Here is a 20,251-nt window from a genome sequence, read left to right on the forward strand (position 1 = left end):
GGAAGCTTGGCTTGGGCAGGATCGAAGAGAGGATGTGAGGTACGAAGGTTAAAACAGCAGCGGTAGGTGGCTTTTTGGAATTTCTTGGTGAAGAAGGGCTTCTCATGGTGAGAAAAGTGTATTTCATAATTAGTAAAAAAATTTTAGCTTGTGGTTGGTGCATCTAATCCTGCATCCATTCACCACAAATAAAAAATGCTGATGAAGGATTTAGGTGAATCACATCACTATGAAATGCTTCAATTTTGGTTTTTAATTGTTATAAATACAAAATTAAAGCTAACACACCACTGCAGGAATTGGTGTGAGTATGGTAAAAATTTGAGTTGAAAAAAAAACCCATCCAAACTACATTTAAAAAGACACAGAGCCCTCGAAAGTGGCTGAAAAATTCCCTTCCAATGTGAAATAATGAAATTTTAATTTTTAATTGCTTAAAACACAAAATTAAGACTAATAAGGCTTTTGAAGAATGGGAAAGAATTCTGACAGTGGTTAAGATTTGACAAAATATAAAATGATATTCAAGAGCAATCGATTTTTGGAATTGATTTGAATTTGCCATTCATCAAATGGACTTTTGGTGGGTTGGCCTGCTTCCAAAAACACAGCCGACCCTGGAGGGTGCTGGGGCGGCTGCGTGTTGTGTGGGGCTGGGGGTGAGGGGGAGATCCCAGGAAAGGTTGAGGATACAGGGGAGCCTGGGACTGCCGCTGGTTTGAGGAGGACAGCACCCACAGTGGCGGGGACGAAGGTGGCGGTCCCACTGGATCCCTGGGCCTTGAGTGAGGCCAGATGGCTGGCAGGCGAGGCACTGGGACTGGCAAGGTCATCTCTTGGGGAAAGCTGAGGTACTACTTCATGCAGATGGTATGGGGCTCCTGGCTTCCACTCCCAGTGGTGAGGAAGAGCCTGGAGTTCCCACTCTCTTAGGCTTCTGGATGACCTGAGAGCACTCTGCCCCCTGCTCCTCAGTGAGGAGACTGGGCACCCTTCTATCTTGTGGGGTGTGGTGTGTGGGGCTGGAGCAAGAGGTGCATGGGGTGAGTCTCTTCTGCAGGGTTATGTGACCATGGAGAGATGGGAGGAGGGAAGATCTTTCCAGGTGGGGAACACATTTGTAAACAAGCATTTATGGGGTGTGTGCCGTGTCCCGGAAACCACGAGAGAACTTTTTATCTACCTTATCCTGTCTGATCTTTAGCACTGTCCTGTGTACTGGCAGGCTAGGGGTTTCATCCTCATTTTGCAGATGAGGAAAATAAACGAGGCTCAGAGAGGTTGCGTAACCTGTGATGCTCACTCTGCTAGCGGGTGGCCCAGCGAGGTCCTCTGCCTCCCAGCTGGGCCAGAGCTCCTGCTCATAATAACCAGCCAGCCCCGAGCAGGGATGCGGGGGGACCCTGGTTAAGCCTACAGAGCAAGCCTCTGGCCAAGGGTAAGTTTCCGTTAGTTACTTCATTATAATCTCATTTACCCTGGCATGTAAGCTCCAGGAGGGCAGGAGGCTTTGTTGCTTTTGTTCATTTCTCCAGCTGTGCTCCGCATGTAAGGGTGCTCAGTATGCCAACGTTGGGAGTGAGTGGATCTTGAGGGGCAGCTGGGCATGGATGGCCCCATGAGGCCGAGGGGTGTGGAGGTGATGGTGTGGGTGGCTGGAACCCGGTGGGGAAGGTGCGCTCCCTCTAGCTCCCCACGGGTCCTGTCTTCTATCCAGCCCCATTTAGAGTGCATTTTGTCTGTATCTCCTTGTCGACTGCCTCTCTGTTCACCCTTATGTCCCTAATTATTTGGATTCAGTTGAATAGCTGTCCTTCTCTTCGAAGCTCTTGGCTTGGTTCCCAGGACCCCTGACTTCCCACCACCACGTGGTGCTCTCCTTCCCAGCGTCCACTGAATGATGGTGTCCGAAGCTCCGTCCTGAGCCCTTTCTTCTACTTTAGTGTCCCCTCAACCTAGGCAAACTCATTTAGTCCTATGGCAGCAAGTGGCCTCCACATCAGTCATGCTGTTTTATGCCTCTAGCTCAGACCTGCGTCCTACACTCCGGACTCATTTGTCCTCCTGAAGTTTCAACATCTCCACTTGGACAGCTAGTAGGCATCTCACACTTCAGGTGAAAACATCATGATGTGTTTAGTTCTGCCCTCCTTCTCCCCTCCAGGTCTTTTCTGTTTCCCAAGTGATTCCACCATCCACCTGGTGCTCAGGCCCAACACCTGGATTTTTTCCTGGATTTCTTTCTTCCTGTTCAGTGTCCAACTGACCCTGTTGGTTTTTTCTCCAAGTTATATGCACAGTGGGCTCAGTGTGTGATGTCTTTGAAGTCACTACAGTACCCACGCTACCAGTGGCTTCTCTCTCTTACTTTGCTTCATTAAGGTAAACCTCAGCCACTTTACCCTCCCTTTGGCCTGTGAACACACCAAGCTCATGCCTGTCTTAGGACCTTTGCACCTGCTTTTCCTTTTGCTTGGGATTCTCTTACTCTGGATTTTTTTTTTGCATGTTTCACTCTTCCTGCCCACCATGCTTTCTCAGCTTGGATGTTGCATCCTAGGACAGGCCCTCCCATCCCCCATTTATTCTTTTCAGAATTCCCTTAGTTTATTTTCTTCACAGCACTTATTGGCACTTATTTATTTGTTCATATATATATATATTTATCAGTCTTTCACTAGACTGAAAGCCTCTGGAGGGAAGCGACTCTGTCTTCCCAGTTCACAGCTAGGTTTCTAGGGCATGTGGTCAATACCTGAAAATATTTGTTGACTGACAGCTGTGTGACTGACTGCCAGGCGACAGGGGCCTGGGGTCTGGGCATGGAGGAGGCAGGGGCACTTGTGAGCCCTAGGACACGTGAGCACGTTTCCGTGAGTATACATGCTGGGTTTGCCTGGGGCCAGGGTGAACTCCTTTAAACCTGTTTCTAAATGAGGTGGGGCAGGAGCTTCCTCACTCCCTGTACTCCCTTCCTCACTCCCTCATATCGTATGTGTGTGTGTATGTGTGTGTATGGAGGGTGAGGGTAGGCAGGAGAATCACAAAATGTAGAAGTCCATATAGTTCAAAAACTGTCCTTTTCCAGGCGAGACATTAAGACCCAGAGAGGGCAGGGCTTTGTCTGGGGATTGACCCATTGGGAGAGGCAGAGACAATCAGGCCTCGGACTCCTGCTCTACTGGCAGAGCTGCAGGGTAAGGCCCAGGGAGCTGGGGTGGGCTTGCGGCTGGACACTGCAGTCAGAAATGAGATTAGGGGTAAGCAACAGGCTGGCAGTTTCCTGGAAGGCTAGAAGCAGAACAGAAGCACCCGGTGCCCCAATGGCTTGCAAGAATCACAGAACGCCTTCTACACTCGCTCTGACGATTTCTGCTCCCACAGGGAGAGGCCTGTCGGCCCCTGGAAGGTCAGCCTTGATGAGCCTCCTGGTGGGGTTGGGGGCGAAGCCCCCAGGGGGCATACTCTGATGATGTCAGAGGGCTGTCAGTGCTAGGGGGCGGGAAATCTGCAAAGTGCTTTGCCTTCTGCTGAGGGTGGGTTTGGTAAACGGTGTGTTGGATCGGGAGTCTGCGTGTTTGAGGAGGGTGCTGCCAGCCCAGCCCCTGCTCCAAGTCTGTGGTCCCGCAAGTTCGGAAGGCAGCCTCAGAATCACTGGGGAGCTTGCAAAATCCAGAGTCTTAGGCACCGTCGCAGAGCTCTTGATGGGGAGGCGGGGGCCCATGCGTTTGCATGTAATGGGCACTTCAGGTGACTCCCAAATGCACGGAAGTTGAAGAGTTTCAGCTGTCAGTCAGTGACCTCCCTCCGACTGCACACACAAGGCTGTTGGAATGGGAGAGGGGTGAGGAATGCACATTTTTATTTTAATAGCAGTGCATTTTAACACATATTAGAAAAGTCCAGAACTAACATAGATTTTATCATTTAGGATAAATCTGGGTAGGTATTAAAAAATGTAAAGGGGTGCCCGGGTGACTCAGTCAGTTAAGTGTCCGACTCTTGGTTTCCACTCGGGTCATGATCTCAGGGTTGTGAGATTGAGCCTGGGGTGGGGCTCTGTGCTTGGTGTGGAATCTGCCTGAGATTCTCTCCCTCTCCCTCTGCCCCTCCCTGCTCCCTCTTGTACGTGCACTTGCCCTCTCTCTAATAAATAAATAAATCTTTAAAACATTTAAAAAGTGAGTCAATTAAAGAATTTAAACATTTTACTTATGTATTAAGAGAATTCTTTAAAGGAGAAATTAATTAAATATTTGTACGTGTGGTACCGGTAGCGTGGCTGAAATGACAGAGGTGGACCAAGGCAGACTTGGCTCCTTACAAGGTCATACACTTATTTCAAGGATATTGGTTTTAAGCTCTAGGGACGGATGGTCATCGGCTCAGGGCAGCTCTCCAGGAGGAAGGAGGGGAGGTAGGTGAGGCTTGGCTGGGGTGAGGGAGCCCCTCTACGGTAGTTTCCCTGGCTCTGGCCTTAGGGAAGGACAGGGAGGGAGGACAGGAAGAAGCCAGGGTGTATCTCTCAGAGGCAGAAGCCCAGAGGCTGTGTTCACCAAGGCTTTGGAAAGCGCCAGGTCTGGTTCGGTTTCCCCTTGCTCTCCCTGGGGCAGCTGTTTCCCTTGACTCCTTGGCCCATCTGGGCTCCTCTCAGCAGGCCCGGGAGACCTGGATGTGTGTGGGGTAAGCAGAGTGAGTGTGGAGAGCAGGCTGGCCCAGACCTATGTCCCCTTCTAGTGCCTGAGGCCTTCGCAGGCCCTGTGTGGTCTCTGCTAGGGTTGTAGGGGGTCTGAGGGGAGGGGTAGCAGGGGCCCCTCTTTCCTACCCTTTGGACATTTCAATCAAGGGGCTGAGCCCCACACTGGGGGAGGCTGGTGTTTGCAATCCAGCACTCCCTCCTTCTTCCCCCACTGGTGGGAAGAGAAAACAGAAGCCTTCTGGAGCCGGGGGAGAGGTGGCTCAGTGGTGGAGAGAGAGGCAGGGCATGTGGGAAGGGGCTGTCTGGTCGGCCTGCCTGCCCCAGGAACGTGTCTCCTTGCTAGAAAGGAAAGCCGAGCCCAGGCCAGCCTCCGGGGCGTTCTCCGCCAGGGCCAGTACCCGCTCTGAGTGGGGGTCTGAAGGGGCCCGTTCTCTACCAGGGTGGGCACCCGCTCCAGGAGGGTCGGAAGGGGCCTCTTCCCTGCAACTAAGCAATTGCTGTTACAGTTGCCACATTTATTGTTTTTTCTAGGAAATTTACCAAGTTTTGGCCCAGGGGTTTACATTTCCCGCCCCCTAGCACAAGCTTTCACTATTCAAGCTCCAAATGGAAGGCACTGAGGCTGTAATTACTCCGGCATTAGCTCAGGAACACGCTGAGAGGAGCAGGGGCAGAGCACCTGGGGAACCTAAAAGCAGCCGCAGGCCTGAATTAGCTGCTGCTCCATGTGCCGAGTCGCCCCGCTCCTCTCCGGGGCCCTAGAAGTCCTCGCTCCCCTCCACCTCCGCCCCAGGCTGCTTTGCTGGCTCTTCCCTTCTGCCTGCCGGCATCCTGACAGGTGCAGGGAACATGGAAGCAGAGCCCGGTTGGCGGGGGGAGAGAAGGCTTTGTAGACGGGGTGCCTCCAGAACAGCCCGTGTGCAGACAGGCGTCTTGGATCCTGGCCCCGGGCAGGATGGTGTGGCCTCAGCTCAGGGCGACTGCTTGGGAGGCCGCACCCCACTGTGGACAAGCCCCTCTTCTGCTCTCCTGGGCCCCTCTTTCAGTCTCCATCTCCAGGCTTCCTGAATTGCTGTCAGCTCCTCCCAGCTTTTGCCCAGCTCCTTGTTGACTCAGACCGGGAGCTGCTTTGTACCCTTTTTGCTTCCTCTGACTCATGCTGTAGGTTCAGTTCAGATACCACTGCTTCTGTGACCCCTGGTCTGGGCATGATGCTTTCCTCTCTGCTCCCACAGCACCCTGACTTCCCCGGTGCACGGGTCAGGCCCTTTGTTTCCAGCTGGGTCTCTGAGGAACTCCTTGGCACACAGTAGGTCTTCAGTAAAGATTTGTTTATCCAGTGAGTGGGAAAACCAACCTCGATTCTCTTTCTGCTTTAATCCCCCTTTTGTTTCTATGAGAAGAAGAGAGGGAACTTTTCTCTTTCGGCCTTTGTGGTGCTGTTGTTGGCAGGGTATTGGGGTGAGGACCCGTCTTTGTCTATCGCGCCCCAACTTCCACATCTGCACCCTTCTGGGCCACATGGATACTTGCTTACATGTGGTCTTATGTTGACCTCTATTGCTGACTCTGCGTCAGTTTGGCTTCTTTAATAACATTAGCCAACAACTTTTGAGTACTTGTTAGGAATTAAATATTGTTCTAGGTACATTTATTCTTTCACTTGTTAAATTTGTCTTCAATACCTACCATGCACCAGACATTGGGAAATATGGATACAGCAGTGAGTATAACCAGTAAAGCTCCTGCTTTTATGGAGTTTGTATTTGACACAAACAAATGACTAAGGAAGCGTGTACTGTGGTAGACAGTGATGAGTTGTGGGAAAAAGAGATCAGAGCAGGGGTAAAGGGAGTGGTTTCTTATTATGTATAGTGTGGTCCAGAAGGATTCACAGATAAGGTAGCATTTGAACAGACACCTGAAAGAAAGGAGGAATGATGATGGTGGAGAGCTTTCCAGGAGGAGGAAATAAGTGCAAAGGCCCTGAGGTCAGGGCACAGTCCAGGAAGAGGAAGTCCAGGAAGAGCATTCTGCCTTGTGGCTAGAATGGAGGAAGTGACCAGGAGGAGTAGGAGGTGAGGTCATCCAGAACAGTGCAGGCTGACAGAAATATAAGTCACCTATATAATTCTAGGTTTTCTAGTAGCCACATTAAAAAAGTAAAAAGAAGCAAGTAAAATTAATTTTGACAATATATTTGTTTAAGATATTTCCAGAATAGTATTGCTTTACTATGTAGTTAATCTAAAAAATTATTAATGAAATGCTTTACATTATTTTTTTTTTTCTTAGCAAGCCTTAAAAACCTGTGGATATTTTCAAAATCTGGTGTAGACCTCTCATTTTGGGTTAACCACATTTCAGGTTCCATGGCCATGTGTGGCTAGCAGCTACCATATTGGACAGCACAGGTATAAAGCCTTGAAGACCATACCCTGAGTGAGAGGGGAAGCCGCTAGAAGCGTTGGAGCCCAGGAACATTATCTCTCTGCCTTGGGTTCTAGAAGGTTCACTCCAGATGTGATGAGAAGATTGCTTTGAGGCAGGGGTTGGGATGGGCATAAGGACAGAAGAGGGAGATGAGGAACCGAAGCTCTTGCCAGCATGTGGTGAGGATGGCATGTAGAGTGCTGGGAGCAGTTGCAGTGGTGAGAAATGCTTGCATTCTGCATGTATTTTGGAGGTGAAACTACCTGGTTTTTCTGACGTGGTGTGTGAATGTGAGAGGAGTCATGGATGTACCAAGATTTTTGGCCTGAGCTACTGGGAGGGTGAGTTGTTTTCAGAGGGATGAGGAGGACTGGGGCTGCGGAACAGCCTTGTGGGGAACATGTAGGTTTGGCTAAGTTTGAGATGCGGGTGTCAGCCTTTCAGGTAGAGAGGGCAAGCAAGTAGTTGGACATACAAATCTGGGGACTGGGGGGAGATCTGGGTGGGGACAAGCCATGAGTGGGTGCACAGAGAGAAGAGGGGGCTGAACCCTAGAGGAGAATGCCGAAGGCTGCTCAGGTGAGTACAGGAAGACCAGCAGAGAGGGGAAGGATGTGAGGAAAGGGGGCTGGAGGGGGCCATTGGCTGTGTCCAGTGTCCTTATGGGCTGAGGAAGAGGAAGGCCCAGGATCCCTGACCACTGGCAAGAGCGGGAGGCCAATGCCAGGCTGCAGTGGGTCCAAGTGAGACCAGGAGGGGAGAAAGAGACTGTTGGTATGGACAACTCCTTTGAGGGGTTTTGCTTTCAAGGAAGCAGAAAAATAAGGTGCTACCTTAACGGTGGGTGTATGGTCACAAGGAGGCTTTTTTTCCCTTAAAGACCGGTGGTGTAACAGCTGATGGGGATGATCTTATAGACAGGGCAAATTTACCATACATGCAAGAGAAAAAAATGAGCTAGCTCATTCATGCTTACAGCAATGCTATGTGGGAGGCACTCTTTTGTAGACGGGTAGACTGAGGCAAAGGAAGATTCAGTTACTTGTCCAAAGCCACACAGTAGGGCTGTCCAGTGACGATGCCTAAGGTTTAGAGCACCCAGTCTTAACCACTATGCTATGCTATTCTGTCTCTTGGTTTCCTAGCTAGAGTTGTGAGCTCTTTGAGAATTGGGACCAGCTCTTACACATCTGTATCTGACATAGCACCTAGCAGAGAGAGGGTGTGCAGAGGGGCATTTAGTACATCTTTAATGACCCAGAGACCTGAACACCAGGAACTGTGCTGGAATGCTCAGGCACCTATGCTGGCCAGGGCGGGGGGCGGGGGGCTTTGTGTGGAGAGGAGCATGCTGTCAGCCTCCCTCACCCTACATCCTTCCCAACACCACGACAGGGGTGGTGCTCACTAAATATTGGCAAGACTTTACTGGGTAGATGAAGAATGAATGAAAAAGGTGCAGCTCATCCATCCTAAAAGCTGAGCTGATGGTGTACACAGTGCTGGCACAACTGGGTCCCTGCTCTGGTTTACTCCCCATGTGCTGGATGACCCGAGCCAAGCCCTTGCCTACATAGTACCTCAGTTTCCTCATCTGCGAAATCAAGAGGTAGGGTTAGGTGATCTGCCGTCTGGCTCTGTCCGAACATCTCAGGTGGGCACTCACGGACTGGATTCCCGCCTCCCTCCACTGTCTGTCATTAGGATGGCCAAGAGGCCCTCTGTGGTGGGGGTCGGCTGGCAGGGGAGGGTCAGGTGGTCCTTAGAAGAGCTGAGACCTGTGGGATAGGGTAGCCACCACAAAGGGAGCCTGGGAATTCCCGAGAATCCTGCTTCATGTCCGAGACGCTCCACTCCACGGGCAGTGATCCCAAACTCAAGGGTGCGGCACCGACGCCGAAGTCGCCATATCCAGCATGCCTACCCTTTGGCTGGCTATGCTCTCGGCCCTATTAGAGTCCGAGCTGGCCTTTAGCCTCTCCCTCGTCCTGCTGGTCTCCCACCGGCACCATCCTTTGTAATGGTTCTCCGGACCAACTGGCCCCTGCAGCACCCCTGCCCTGGCGCCTTCTGAAATGTGTAGGGACAGTTTCAGTGGTCCTGTGGTGGCCCTGATGGTGGTGGTGGTGGCTGCTGAAGATCCCGTGATGGGACCTGTTCCTCCCTGAACGCCAGCAGGACCCCAATCAGAAGCCTGCTCAAATGTGCAGCTGCTGGATGCCTGGGGGCCTGGGGGCCCGTCCTGCCTCAGCTGCCATTCGGTTGTACGGACTAGAGCCAGTCACTTCATTTTCTGTTACCCGCGTTGGTGAACAGGACTGCAAACCCCTAGTTGCTTGCCATTTTGGTTGTGATACTTTTTTTTTTTTTTTTTTTTAAAGATTTTATTTATTTATTTGACAGAGAGAGAGAGAGAGCACAAATAGGGGGAGAAGCAGGCAAAAGGAGAGGAAGAAGCAGGCTCTCTGCTGAGTAGGGAGCTCGATGCGGGGCTTGATCCCAGGACCTAGGGATTGTGACCTGAGCCGAAGGCGGAGGCTTTAACCCACTGAACCCTCCGCGTGCTCCTGGTTGTAAGTTTTAAACAAGACAGAATGAACAGTCCTCCTCATCAGAGCTCCCCACAGGTACAATTGCTCTGTACCAGGGGCTGTCCTAATGTCCCCTTTAGTCATTAATTTAAATCTAGCTGCCTGTTAGGTGTCCCCACTTCACAGATGAGGAGACTGAGGCGAAGGGCATCATGACCGCTGGGAGGTGTCCCCCGGGAGCAGGTGGCTGTGGGCCTCCGTCCCCTGGCCAGCCTGTGACCTGCTCTCTCCTCCCCCTCCAGGGACAGGAGCAGACCCCGCGGTCAGCGCCAAGAGCAACCACTGCCTGGACGCCGCCAAGGCCTGCAACCTGAACGACAACTGCAAGAAGCTGCGCTCCTCCTACATCTCCATCTGCAACCGCGAGATCTCGCCCACCGAGCGCTGCAACCGCCGCAAGTGCCACAAGGCCCTGCGCCAGTTCTTCGACCGCGTGCCCAGCGAGTACACCTACCGCATGCTCTTCTGCTCCTGCCAGGACCAGGCGTGCGCCGAGCGCCGCCGCCAGACCATCCTGCCCAGCTGCTCGTACGAGGACAAGGAGAAGCCCAACTGCCTGGATCTCCGCAGCGTCTGCCGGACCGACCACCTGTGCCGGTAAGCACGCCGCTGCGGGTCGGGACTCCGCACTTGCGGGACCCCGGGGACGCGGACACGCGCAGACCGAACTGCCAGCCACTCATTCATTCATTCATTCATTGGTGCACGGGCTTGTGGTTTGTCTGCCAGCTCTGTGCTCAGCGCGTGCTTAGGACCGTGCCAAACCAAGGTGAACAAGCCAAGGAGGGTAGAATGTCAAATCAGAGACCCCTAGAGCCTGGACTAAGAAGGGACCCTCAGTGATTTCAGTCCCACCTCTGAAGGAAGTCCCCACCTCATGTCCCCGGGACGTGGTGTGGCCATCAGGAAGGGGCTCTTCTACATCACAGAGGTAGCTCTCTCCGCCCAGCTGGCTGAGCCAGGCTGGTGGGGCCCTGGAGTGCGGGTCTGAGTCTGACTGCCCGGGTTTGACTTTCTGCTCCCTCGCTGTGTGACTGGGAGCAAGTTGTAAACATTTGTCCAGTTGGCTCTCCTTCACCTGCAAACAGGACTAACAATGCCCATATCACAGGGTCCTCATGAAGATTAGATGATGGGATGTGTGCCCCAAGCCTAGCACAGAGCCTGGCTTAGAGGAAATGCTTAGTAAGTGTAGCCTAATTATCGGGAAGGTTTTTTTCAGTTGTCGTGACGGTGAGTGGAAATGTGCTTCTGCACAGTTCTTCTGTCTTCTCTGCTTGCTGTTAAGTGTTTATCTAGCCCCTGTTGCACCCAGCACTCCATTCTCAGGGCCTGCAGAGGCGAACATTGTGCTCTGAGAGAAACAGCCAGTCTGGAAGGGAGGACGGACAAGGCAGCCTTCCCAGTGCAAGGGTGTGAGGGCTGTGGGCTCTCCGATGAGGCAGCATCAGGAGGGACATCTGTCTCAGCCTGGGGGACCAGGGAAGGGGGTCTTGAGCTGAAACTTGAAAAATGAGAAGGAGGAAGCCCTGGAGTGTTGTCAGCTGGAAAAACGTGTGCAGAGGCTGTAGGAGAGAGCCTGGCCTTATGGGGCGCTACAGATGGTGGGTGCTCACAGTGAGGGCGGTGGGATGGGGAGGCCACAAGTGGGGCTGCTGGAGAGACGGAAGTTTGCTCATGATGTACTGGATGCTGGTTTGCCAGCAGATGTAGGAGCAGAGAGAAGTGTACCATTTCAGATATGATTGGTGAGTAGACTTGACAGGACTGGTTGATTGGGTGAATGTTCGTTTCCTGGAGGCACAAGGCATTTCTGTTTTGTTTATGCCACACCTCATCCTACACAGAGAGCCTGGCACATGATGAGCACTCCACAAACATCACTGGAATGGATAAATGAATGATGACCGCCATGTTTCCTAGTCAAGTAACTGTGGGATGAAGGAGACATTCAGTGTGTGTGTGGGGAACGGGGTTGGATGCGTAGCATTTGTGGTGCCTGGAGGTCTATTGCCATCCTCTTGGCTATGTTTGGGGGCATGCCCAGTAAAGCGGCTAGAGTGGAGAAGTGGGTTTGGGAACTGTTGGACACCTCATTGGTGGATAGAGCTCCAGCAGTGGGTGGAATGGTGCAGGGTGGGTTGGTGGAGCCCAAGAGGGAGTCTAGGCTGGAGAGGCCTGAAGATAGGAGAAGCCATTGGTGTGGATAGTGAGTCAGAGCTCTGCTGGACATGCAGGTTCTTCAGGGAGGGACAGAGGATGGGGGGCTTGTGACAGGGAGGCTCACATGTGGAAGGACAGCCAGGAGAGAGTGGCCCAGATTGCAGAAGAGAAGGGGGTTCCTGAGGGAGGGAGTGACTAAGATATGATGCCTCATGGTGTGTATGTGCATGTATAGCTGTGAGCGGACATGAGAGGGAGTGTGTCTGTATGTGAGAGTGTGAGAGTGTAGGAAAGTGTATGTGTGTGGTGTGTATGTGTGAGGGAGTATGTGAATCCGTGTGAGTGAGTGAGTGTGTGTTGGAGGGTTGAAGCCAGTTGTGGTTGGTCTGGGCCTGGCAGGAGGCACAAGCGGATTTTACTGAGGCGGAGGCTGCAGAGGGAAGGGAGGCCTCTTTGTACCAGGGGAGTGCTGGGTCATGTTGGATGAAGGGGGAATGCTGGTTGGCTTTGGACAACAAGATGCTGAGTTCCAAGGCTCTGGTCCTGATCCTCAGAGCCAGCTGCAGGGCTCTGGAGAGCTATGAAGGAGGGGCCTTTCTCTCTTGCTTTCTTAAAAAAATAGGCCTTATTACCTACAGACACTGATTGAGGCCATTTAAAACAAACTATGCAGGGCACTTGGGTGACTCAATCGGTTTGGCTGCTATCTAGTGATTTCAGCTCAGGTCACATCTCAGGGTCCTGGGATCAAGCCCACATCGGACTCTGTGCTCAGCAGGAGTTGGCCTGGGGATTCTTTCTCCCTTTCCCTCTCTCCCTCCTCCTGCTCACACACACGCTTTCTGCCTCCCTCTCTAAAATTAATAAATCAGGGGCGCCTCAGTGGCTCAGTGGGTTACAGCCTCTGCCTTCAGCTCAGGTCATGATCCCAGGGTCCTGGGATTGAGCCCTGCATTGGGCTGTCTGCTCAGCAGGGAGCCTGCTTCCCTTCCTCTCTCTCTCTCTGCCTACTGGTGATCTCTGTCTGTCAAATAAATAAATAAAAATCTTAAAGTAAATAAATCAATCTTAAAAAAGAAAAGAAACTGTGCATACAACAGGAACATGGTTAGAAGAAGGAAGTGAGGGCCCTACCAAGGAAGTCAGGAGTGAATGCCGCAGGTCTAGCAGTTGCTGAGCTGGGGCTCTGAGCCCAGTGGTGGCTGGGATAGAGCGGGACCTGATGGGTCCTATGAGTCCCACAACATGACGGAAGGGAGCATCGAGGTTCTCAGAAGGAGATGGATTCCCTCCTTCTAGGTGCTAACATGGCCTGCCAGGCCGTCTCACACAGTGTATGTGCAGGGACAGATGTGCCAGGAGCTGGGCCTGGGAGGGAGCTGGAGCATCGCTGAGTCTGAGCCCGGGAGCTACAGGCAAGGGCCCTCAGGAGCCTGTGCCTGCTTGTGGGCTGGGGAAACTGTGGCCAGCGGGCAAGCCCCCCTCAGCTGTCTCCAGGAGGGGCGGTAACAGAGGAGCCCTGGACCCCCTTCATGAGTCCTCTGTTATGGAAGGATGACATGTGTGGCTCCCGGGGGGTCTGCGGCCTTGTGTGAGAGGGGAGACTTTAGAGCAGGGTGATTTCAGGCTCACAGAACCTCTGGGTCATTTGAAGAGCTAGAGGGGCTTTTCATTTGTTTTTCTAGGGGCGGGGGAAGCCAGGAACAAGGATTTGGGGAGTAAGCCTCACATCATAGAACCAGGAGCTGTTTCAACAGGTTTAAGCTTCAGGAGGGTCAGGAATGAAGCGTCCCTGGAACTAAGGCCTGATGGTGTCTGAGAGGCACTGAGCCGGGTGGGGGAGACCGAGCTTCAGGACCTAAACTGAGACAGCAGGCACCGTGGGACCCACGGATAGTGGGTCTGCATGTTTGAACTGGGTCAAGGATAAAAGTTCTAGGAGCTCCAGGGTGTGACAGGGTGAGCTCCTGGTCTAGAACCAGGTCATACTTCCACCTCTCCCTGCCCAGCCCCCAGCCATGGATGGTTGTAAAGTGTGGTCCTGCGAGTGGAAGGACAGGGCCTGGAACATTGTTCCGGCCTGGGCAGTTGTCCTCTGGGCAGCTTTACTGCTCAGTGTCAAGGCTTGAGGCAGGGTGGGAATGGTGCCCTCGGGTGAGACAGAGTGATGGTGGTGGACAGAAGTGGTCGTCGTGGACACCCTCGAGCTGCAAGACCTGCCCTTGGTCTCCTGGGTGGTCTTGGATGGGCCGTTTCCCTCCTTATGCTCTCCTTGTCTTTACTGATCACCGAGGGATGCTCACCTGGCTCCAGGGACCCCTCCAGGTCTGTGAGTCAGTCTGCTGGGGCAGCCTTTTCCCACCGCATCTGCTGTTCTCGAGGTTTTGTATCTGGAGAGATGAGCTCTCAGCACAGGAGGACATGGCAGAGACACCTCCTTGGGGCAGAGGATCTGGGAGGGCAGATTTGAAGGACTCCAGGGCAGGCTTGCAGGGATTGTTTTTCCATGCACCTGCAAGCCTGACTTACTGACCTATGGACGCTTTCTCCACGTCCGCGGAGGAGCCTAGGAGGGGATGGGTGGCTTGGAGGGGGCTTGTAGAAAAGAGGCAGCCCAGGCTTCATTTTCCTCTATACCCAGGGAGGAGCACCCTCCTTTCCCTTCCTGACACTGGATCCTTTTAGGTTTCTGTCCTCCAGGGTAGACACAACAGGTGGCAATCTTTACCGTGAAATGGGAGAGCCCAGTGCTGGGGTGTTTGGGTCAGGAAGTGGAGACCCCAAGCCTTCCTTTCCTGGATACTTTAATGGACAAAGCTGGCTTTGATGGGGGTCATGGGGAAGCTTCTTTGAGCTGACATTTTGGGAATGGGACCCTTGCCTGGAGGCATCTCTCAGAACCTGCCCTGGGCTTCAAGGCTGTGCACCCAAGCCTGGCTAGCCCCCTTCACTATATTGCCAAGGAAAACGGAAAGCAGGCCCAGCTATGCTTCTCCCTGGGTGAATATTGGCCCAGCATACCTGGGGGGCAGCTCTGCCAGAGCCCACCTCACCTGGCACTATGTTAAAGCAGGCCTGTTGGTTTGCTCTGGGGCATACCCAGAGGCAGGCCTTGTCTCTCCCCAGGGTGATATTTAACAGACTTTGCTGTGCCATCTTATGAAATGTTGGTAACCACAAGGTGTTGGAGTTTAAAGAAGCCTTTGGTTAAACAAGAACATCTCCTTGTAGGCCTAGGGGTAATGGAGGCATTTCAGACTCCTCCCTTGGAGCTTTTTTTTTTTTTTTTTTTTTAAAGATTTTACTTATTTATTTGACAGACAAGAGATCACAAGTAGGCAGAGAGGCAGGGAGAGAGAAAGGAGGAAGCAGGCTCCCTGCAGAGAGCCCGATGTGGGGCTCAATCCCAGGACCCCGGGATCATGACCTGAGCCGAAGGCAGCGGCTTTAACCCACTGAGCCACCCAGGCGCCCCCTCCCTTGGTTCTTTGGACCAGGATCAATGTGGAAGCTTCCTACTCAGAAGTTGCATACCCTGTCTCTAGCCTTTGTCTGGTTCCTATCTTGTGAGCTTCTAGAGCTGTAAACGTCAGACCAGGAGACCTTTTACAGTGTTCTGATATGGAGTCTGAAAAGCCCAGAGAATCTCTTGGAATGAATCCATGGAATTTGGCTCAATTCTCTCTCTCACCCCAGCCCCGCTAAGGGCCATGACCTACTTTTTTTTTTTTTTTTTCTTTAAACACAATCTTCTGATTGCTACTCTCTGCTTACCTTCACTGTAAGGATGGCCTGGATTGCGTGTGTGTGAGCGCATGGGGGCGGGGTATGTGTGGCTGGGAAGCTGTGGGGAGGATGAGTCTGTTGTCCTGTAAACGGTGTCCCTTTCAGGCCTTGTTTGGAAGAGGCTCTCTGAAATGCCCTGTTCCTCTTGGTCTACGGAGAGGACATAAATAACTCGGTGCTGGCGCTGTGCCATATCCCAGGCTGTAATTTCACCTCCAGGGACTGAGAATGTGTATAAATAGACTCCAGCCCTGGGCTACCCTGGCTGCCTGGGTCTCTTCATGCAGTGGCCACTGTCCTTGTCCAGGAGGACTGCTGAAGGCAGAGGGCTTGGGGTCCTCTCCACCAAGGCTGTCCACAGGGAGTGGGGAGGAGTCCTTCTGGCAAGCCCGCCCGCTTACTTAGCTTAGGCATGTCTGGTGCCTGTAGGCGGTGTATATGGACACGTCCGCATTTGATTCTTGGCTCCCTGGAGTGGTTCCTCAGCGTCCTCTGGACTCTTTATAGAATAATCCGTTGGCTGATGTTTTTAGTGGGTTATCTCTAAATAGCAGCAAATGATTATTTGTAGGGGGCGTGTGGGCTCTGGGGCTTCCAAGCCTTCCCTTCTCTCAGAGGAGAAGGTCTTGACTATCTTGAAATCATATACAAAATTTTGTGCGTATGTTCCAGAGAGAAATGTGTGACCTTCATGAGATCCACAAAGGGTTTCTTGACCTCTCAAAGCTTACAAACCTCTGCCTTCTCTGGAAGAGAAGGCCCGGGTGGGACAAAATGGCTGCCCTGATGGATTCCGGCCAGCAGGCCTGGGCCCAGTGGGTCACTCAGAGCAGAGGAATGGGGGTTGTAGGGACATTCCTTTGTTCATTTACAGCTATTTGTTGGTTTCCCCACTGTGGGCCAGGTCTTGTACAGGGATTAGAGAGTTAGTGAAGTAGACGGACGTCTTTGCCCTCGGGCACTTACGAGTTCCTGCCAGTTCTCTTGCCATCCCAGTTCTGCTCTGCTGCCTACCAGATATTCCCTGGGTCACTTTGGTTACACTGAGAGCAACCTTTGTGGAGAGGAGCCACACCCATCTGATCCTGGCTTAGGGAACTGCCTGGTCTTGAGGAGAGCTCAGCACTGAAAATTCCTGTCTTCCCAGAACAAAGCTGTGCCCAGGAGTGCCGTGGGGTAGAGAGGTCACCATCTTCCTTGCCAGTGGAGGAAGACTCTTTACCTGGGCAGCATTAGGATCTTCAGCCTTGCGGGCAACCCCAAAATCCATCTTCCCACCAGGGACCCCGTCCTGGCCCTGGCGGCTGACATCAGTAGGGGTTCTGCTTGCCCTTGGGCTGTGGGCTAAGGATGCCCAAATGACTCCTTTTGGAATTTCCTGTGGGCCTCAAGACCCAGCTGGAATGTTGAACATTATTGTGCTGAAGGCTCTGGGAAAATAAACAGGGCGAGAAGCTGCCACTTGCGTGTCTAGTCTACATCTTCTGGCTCTGCCCACGCCAGGGGTATTTGCATGGCTGGGCCCCGAGTGCCTTTCCCTTTCCCCTTTCCCCTTCAGGTTTGCTGTCCAGGCATCTGGGCTCCATAAAGCTCCCACCCCGCAGAGATGTGGAGACGCACCCACCCCCTGCTGAGATGAGGCTCCCTCTTGAGGAGCCCAGGTTTGGTCACACCAGAGGGATCAAACTCCAGTTTTGTGTGTGTGTTTGCTGGCATAGGACCATTGCACACTTTGGCTGCCCCTGTCCTGCTCCGTTTACTGGCTCCTTGGTTATTTCCACTTGCACTCATTGACGCAGGCGCTCTCCTGCTTTGCTCATTAGTGTCTCAGTCTGCTCCTGCCGGAACAGAATACCACAGCCTGGGGGGTGGAAACAGCAGACATCTCCTTCTCATAGTTCTGGAGGCTAGCGGTCTGAGATCAAGGTACCGCCATGGATAGGTTCTTGGAGAGGGCCCTCTTTGGGGTCATGTCCTCATGTGGCTTCCCTTGGAATGTGTACTTAGAGAGAGATCTGGTTTTCCTCCTTTTTATATAAAGGCACACATTCCATCATGGGATTCTACCCTCATGACAGAATCCGCTCCAAATGCCATCACAGTGGGGATCCAGATTTTAACACATCAGTTTGGAGGGACATGAACATTCAGTCTAAGGCATGAAGACTTTATCCTTCATTCACAGCCCTGCTTGGTCCTCATCTCCTAGCTATATCTTCTACTGATGCTTTCTCGAACTTGTCTGTATCCTTCATGGGGCAGCGATCACATGACTTTCCTTTAATACTTTATCTTCCCAGTGAGGTCTCTGGTTTCTTACATTCTTATATTACTACGGTGTTGACTTGTTTATTTAACAAATATTTATTAGGGGCCCGGCCCTGTGCTAGACATGAGGTCCTTACTGAAGAACGTAGTAGAGATGGTCCCTGCCCCCGCTGGAGTATATAGTCTGATGGCGGAGGTAGGAGGAAAAGTTTGCAAAATGAGCAGGATGTAGAAATAGAGGATAATGGGGAAGGAAGTGGGAGCTACTTGGACAGGGGTCAGGAAAAGTTTATCTGGGGAGATGACATTTAAGCCAAGACCTGAAGCATGAAGCAGCCAGAGGTAAGACAGATGGGATAGAACATTTCACACAGAGAGAATAGCCTGTGCAGAAGTCTGGAGGAGGGAGGGGGCTTGGCATTGCTGGGGGAATGACAGGAGGCTGGCGGGGCTGGAGCAGAGGGGACCCGAGAGAGAGGAGCGGGGGGAGATGGGAGCAGAGAGGCAGGGCTGGGTCAAGCAGGGCCTCGCAGGCTACGGCAAGGAGTTTGGATTTTGTTGTAGATTGAAGTATAGTTGACATACAATGTTGTATTGGTTTCAGGAATGTGACAGTGATTTGACAATTCTATACGTTACGCAGCATTCGCCATGATAAGTGTAGTCACCCTCTGTCACCAAAGTTATTACGATATTATTGGCTCTGTTCCTTGTGTTGTACATGACATCCCCATGACATATTTGTTTTATAACAAGGAGTTTGGATATTTTCTGAGCACAATTAGAAGGAAACTTTGAAGCCCACTAGTGACATTATTAAAATCATGATATGGAAAGATTACTTGAGCCGAGGGAGGAGGCAAGAGTGGCCTCAGAGAGCCTGGGAAGAAGTTATCCTAGTGTCGCCAGACCAGAGGTGATGGCTTCTTGGGCCAGGAAGTGGCCGTGAGTGGGGAGGTAAGTGAGCAAATGAGAGGTATTTGGGAGATGGAAATGATATACCTTGATGGGAGTGAGGAGATGAGGGAATCCAAGGATAACCTGCTGCCTTCTGGCTTGAGCAGCTTGCTGTGTGATCATGCCATTTTCTGAGATGGCAAAGGCTTGGGCAGGGAGATAAATCAGGGATTCCATTTTGGGCATGTTAATTTTGAGATGCCTTTGAGACATTCCTATCTGGAGCTTGACAGGGGTTATAAATTCTGGGGGTCATTAGCATATTTCTGGTATTCAAGGCCAGCACAATGGGCAGGGTCTCCTAGGGAGAGGCTGGCCTGGACAGAGGCACTGAGAATGTGCCTGGTACCTGTAAGTGCCTGGTAAGGGGTTGGTGGTGGTACTATGGTGCCCCAGGGGTCAGAAGGAGACTTTTGAGAAACAGCGAATAGATGTCTGTGCCACATGAAAGATCCAGAAAGCTGAGGACAGAAACACAGCTCCTTATTGGACTTGGGGAAATGGAAGGCACTAGTGACTTCTAGCAGTTTGGGGGAAAAGGAGTTTATGGAAACTTGATCAGAGCTAAGGAAACATTCATCAGTTGGCTGGTCAGAGCTTCCTGGGATAGCTCCTCAAGGAGAGGAAATATGTGCAGCGTGGAGAACTTGCTCATCTGTCTGTTCAGCAGCCAAGGGGCACCTACCCACTGGCTTGGCTTTGAGAAGTGTGGGGTGGGGGTCATTTCCCCCATGGGCACTCCCAGGTGCTTTGCCATGACACTCTGCACAGCCCGGGGCCACACCCTTGGCCAGGGGGAGTCTGTGATTCTGAGGCTTCTCAGCCCTGGGGAGAGCCCGTGGTGTGGGCCCCATTTGCCTGGTGGTCTCTGATGCTGACCCATGCACTGCGCTGTGATTAGAACCCTGAACAGCCCCACCTTCCGTGTTCTCCCTGGGCTCTGAGGTGCCATGATATGGCTGCCATTGACTCAGGTTTTCTAACCATGACTGAAAGGGTCCTTAAAATGTCAGAAGAGATCTTTCGTTAAGCCCCATACTTTTCTTTTTCTTTCTTTCTTTTTTTTTTTTTTTTTTAAAGATTTTATTTATTTATTTGACAGAGAGAGATCACAAGTCGGTGGAGAGTCAGGCAGAGAGAGAGAGAGAGAAGCAGGCTCCCGCTGAGCAAAGAGCCCGATGCGGGGCTCGATCCCAGGACACTGAGATCCTGACCTGAGCCGAAGGCAGCGGCTTAATCCACTGAGCCACCCAGGTGCCCCAAGCCCCATACTTTTCTGATCAATGGACATGATCTGTCGTCCCAGAGAAGACAGCCTGGGGCTGCCCGAGGGGCCTTGCTTTTTCAGCTTCTT

General features: G+C 52.1%; 1 protein-coding gene across 1 annotated transcript in view; it reads left to right on the top strand.

Moving 5' to 3' along the window:
• The window catches only part of GFRA2 (GDNF family receptor alpha 2), an 85,481-nt gene that overhangs the window by 23,292 nt on the left and 41,938 nt on the right, over positions 1-20,251 (top strand). The window contains exon 4 of the mRNA XM_059178885.1: positions 9,966-10,320. Coding sequence (XP_059034868.1) covers positions 9,966-10,320 — 355 coding nt within the window. The remainder of the gene's footprint in view (positions 1-9,965; positions 10,321-20,251) is intronic.

The sequence above is a fragment of the Mustela lutreola genome, chromosome 1 (assembly GCF_030435805.1).
Source record: "Mustela lutreola isolate mMusLut2 chromosome 1, mMusLut2.pri, whole genome shotgun sequence".
NCBI classification, from domain to species: domain Eukaryota; kingdom Metazoa; phylum Chordata; class Mammalia; order Carnivora; family Mustelidae; genus Mustela; species Mustela lutreola.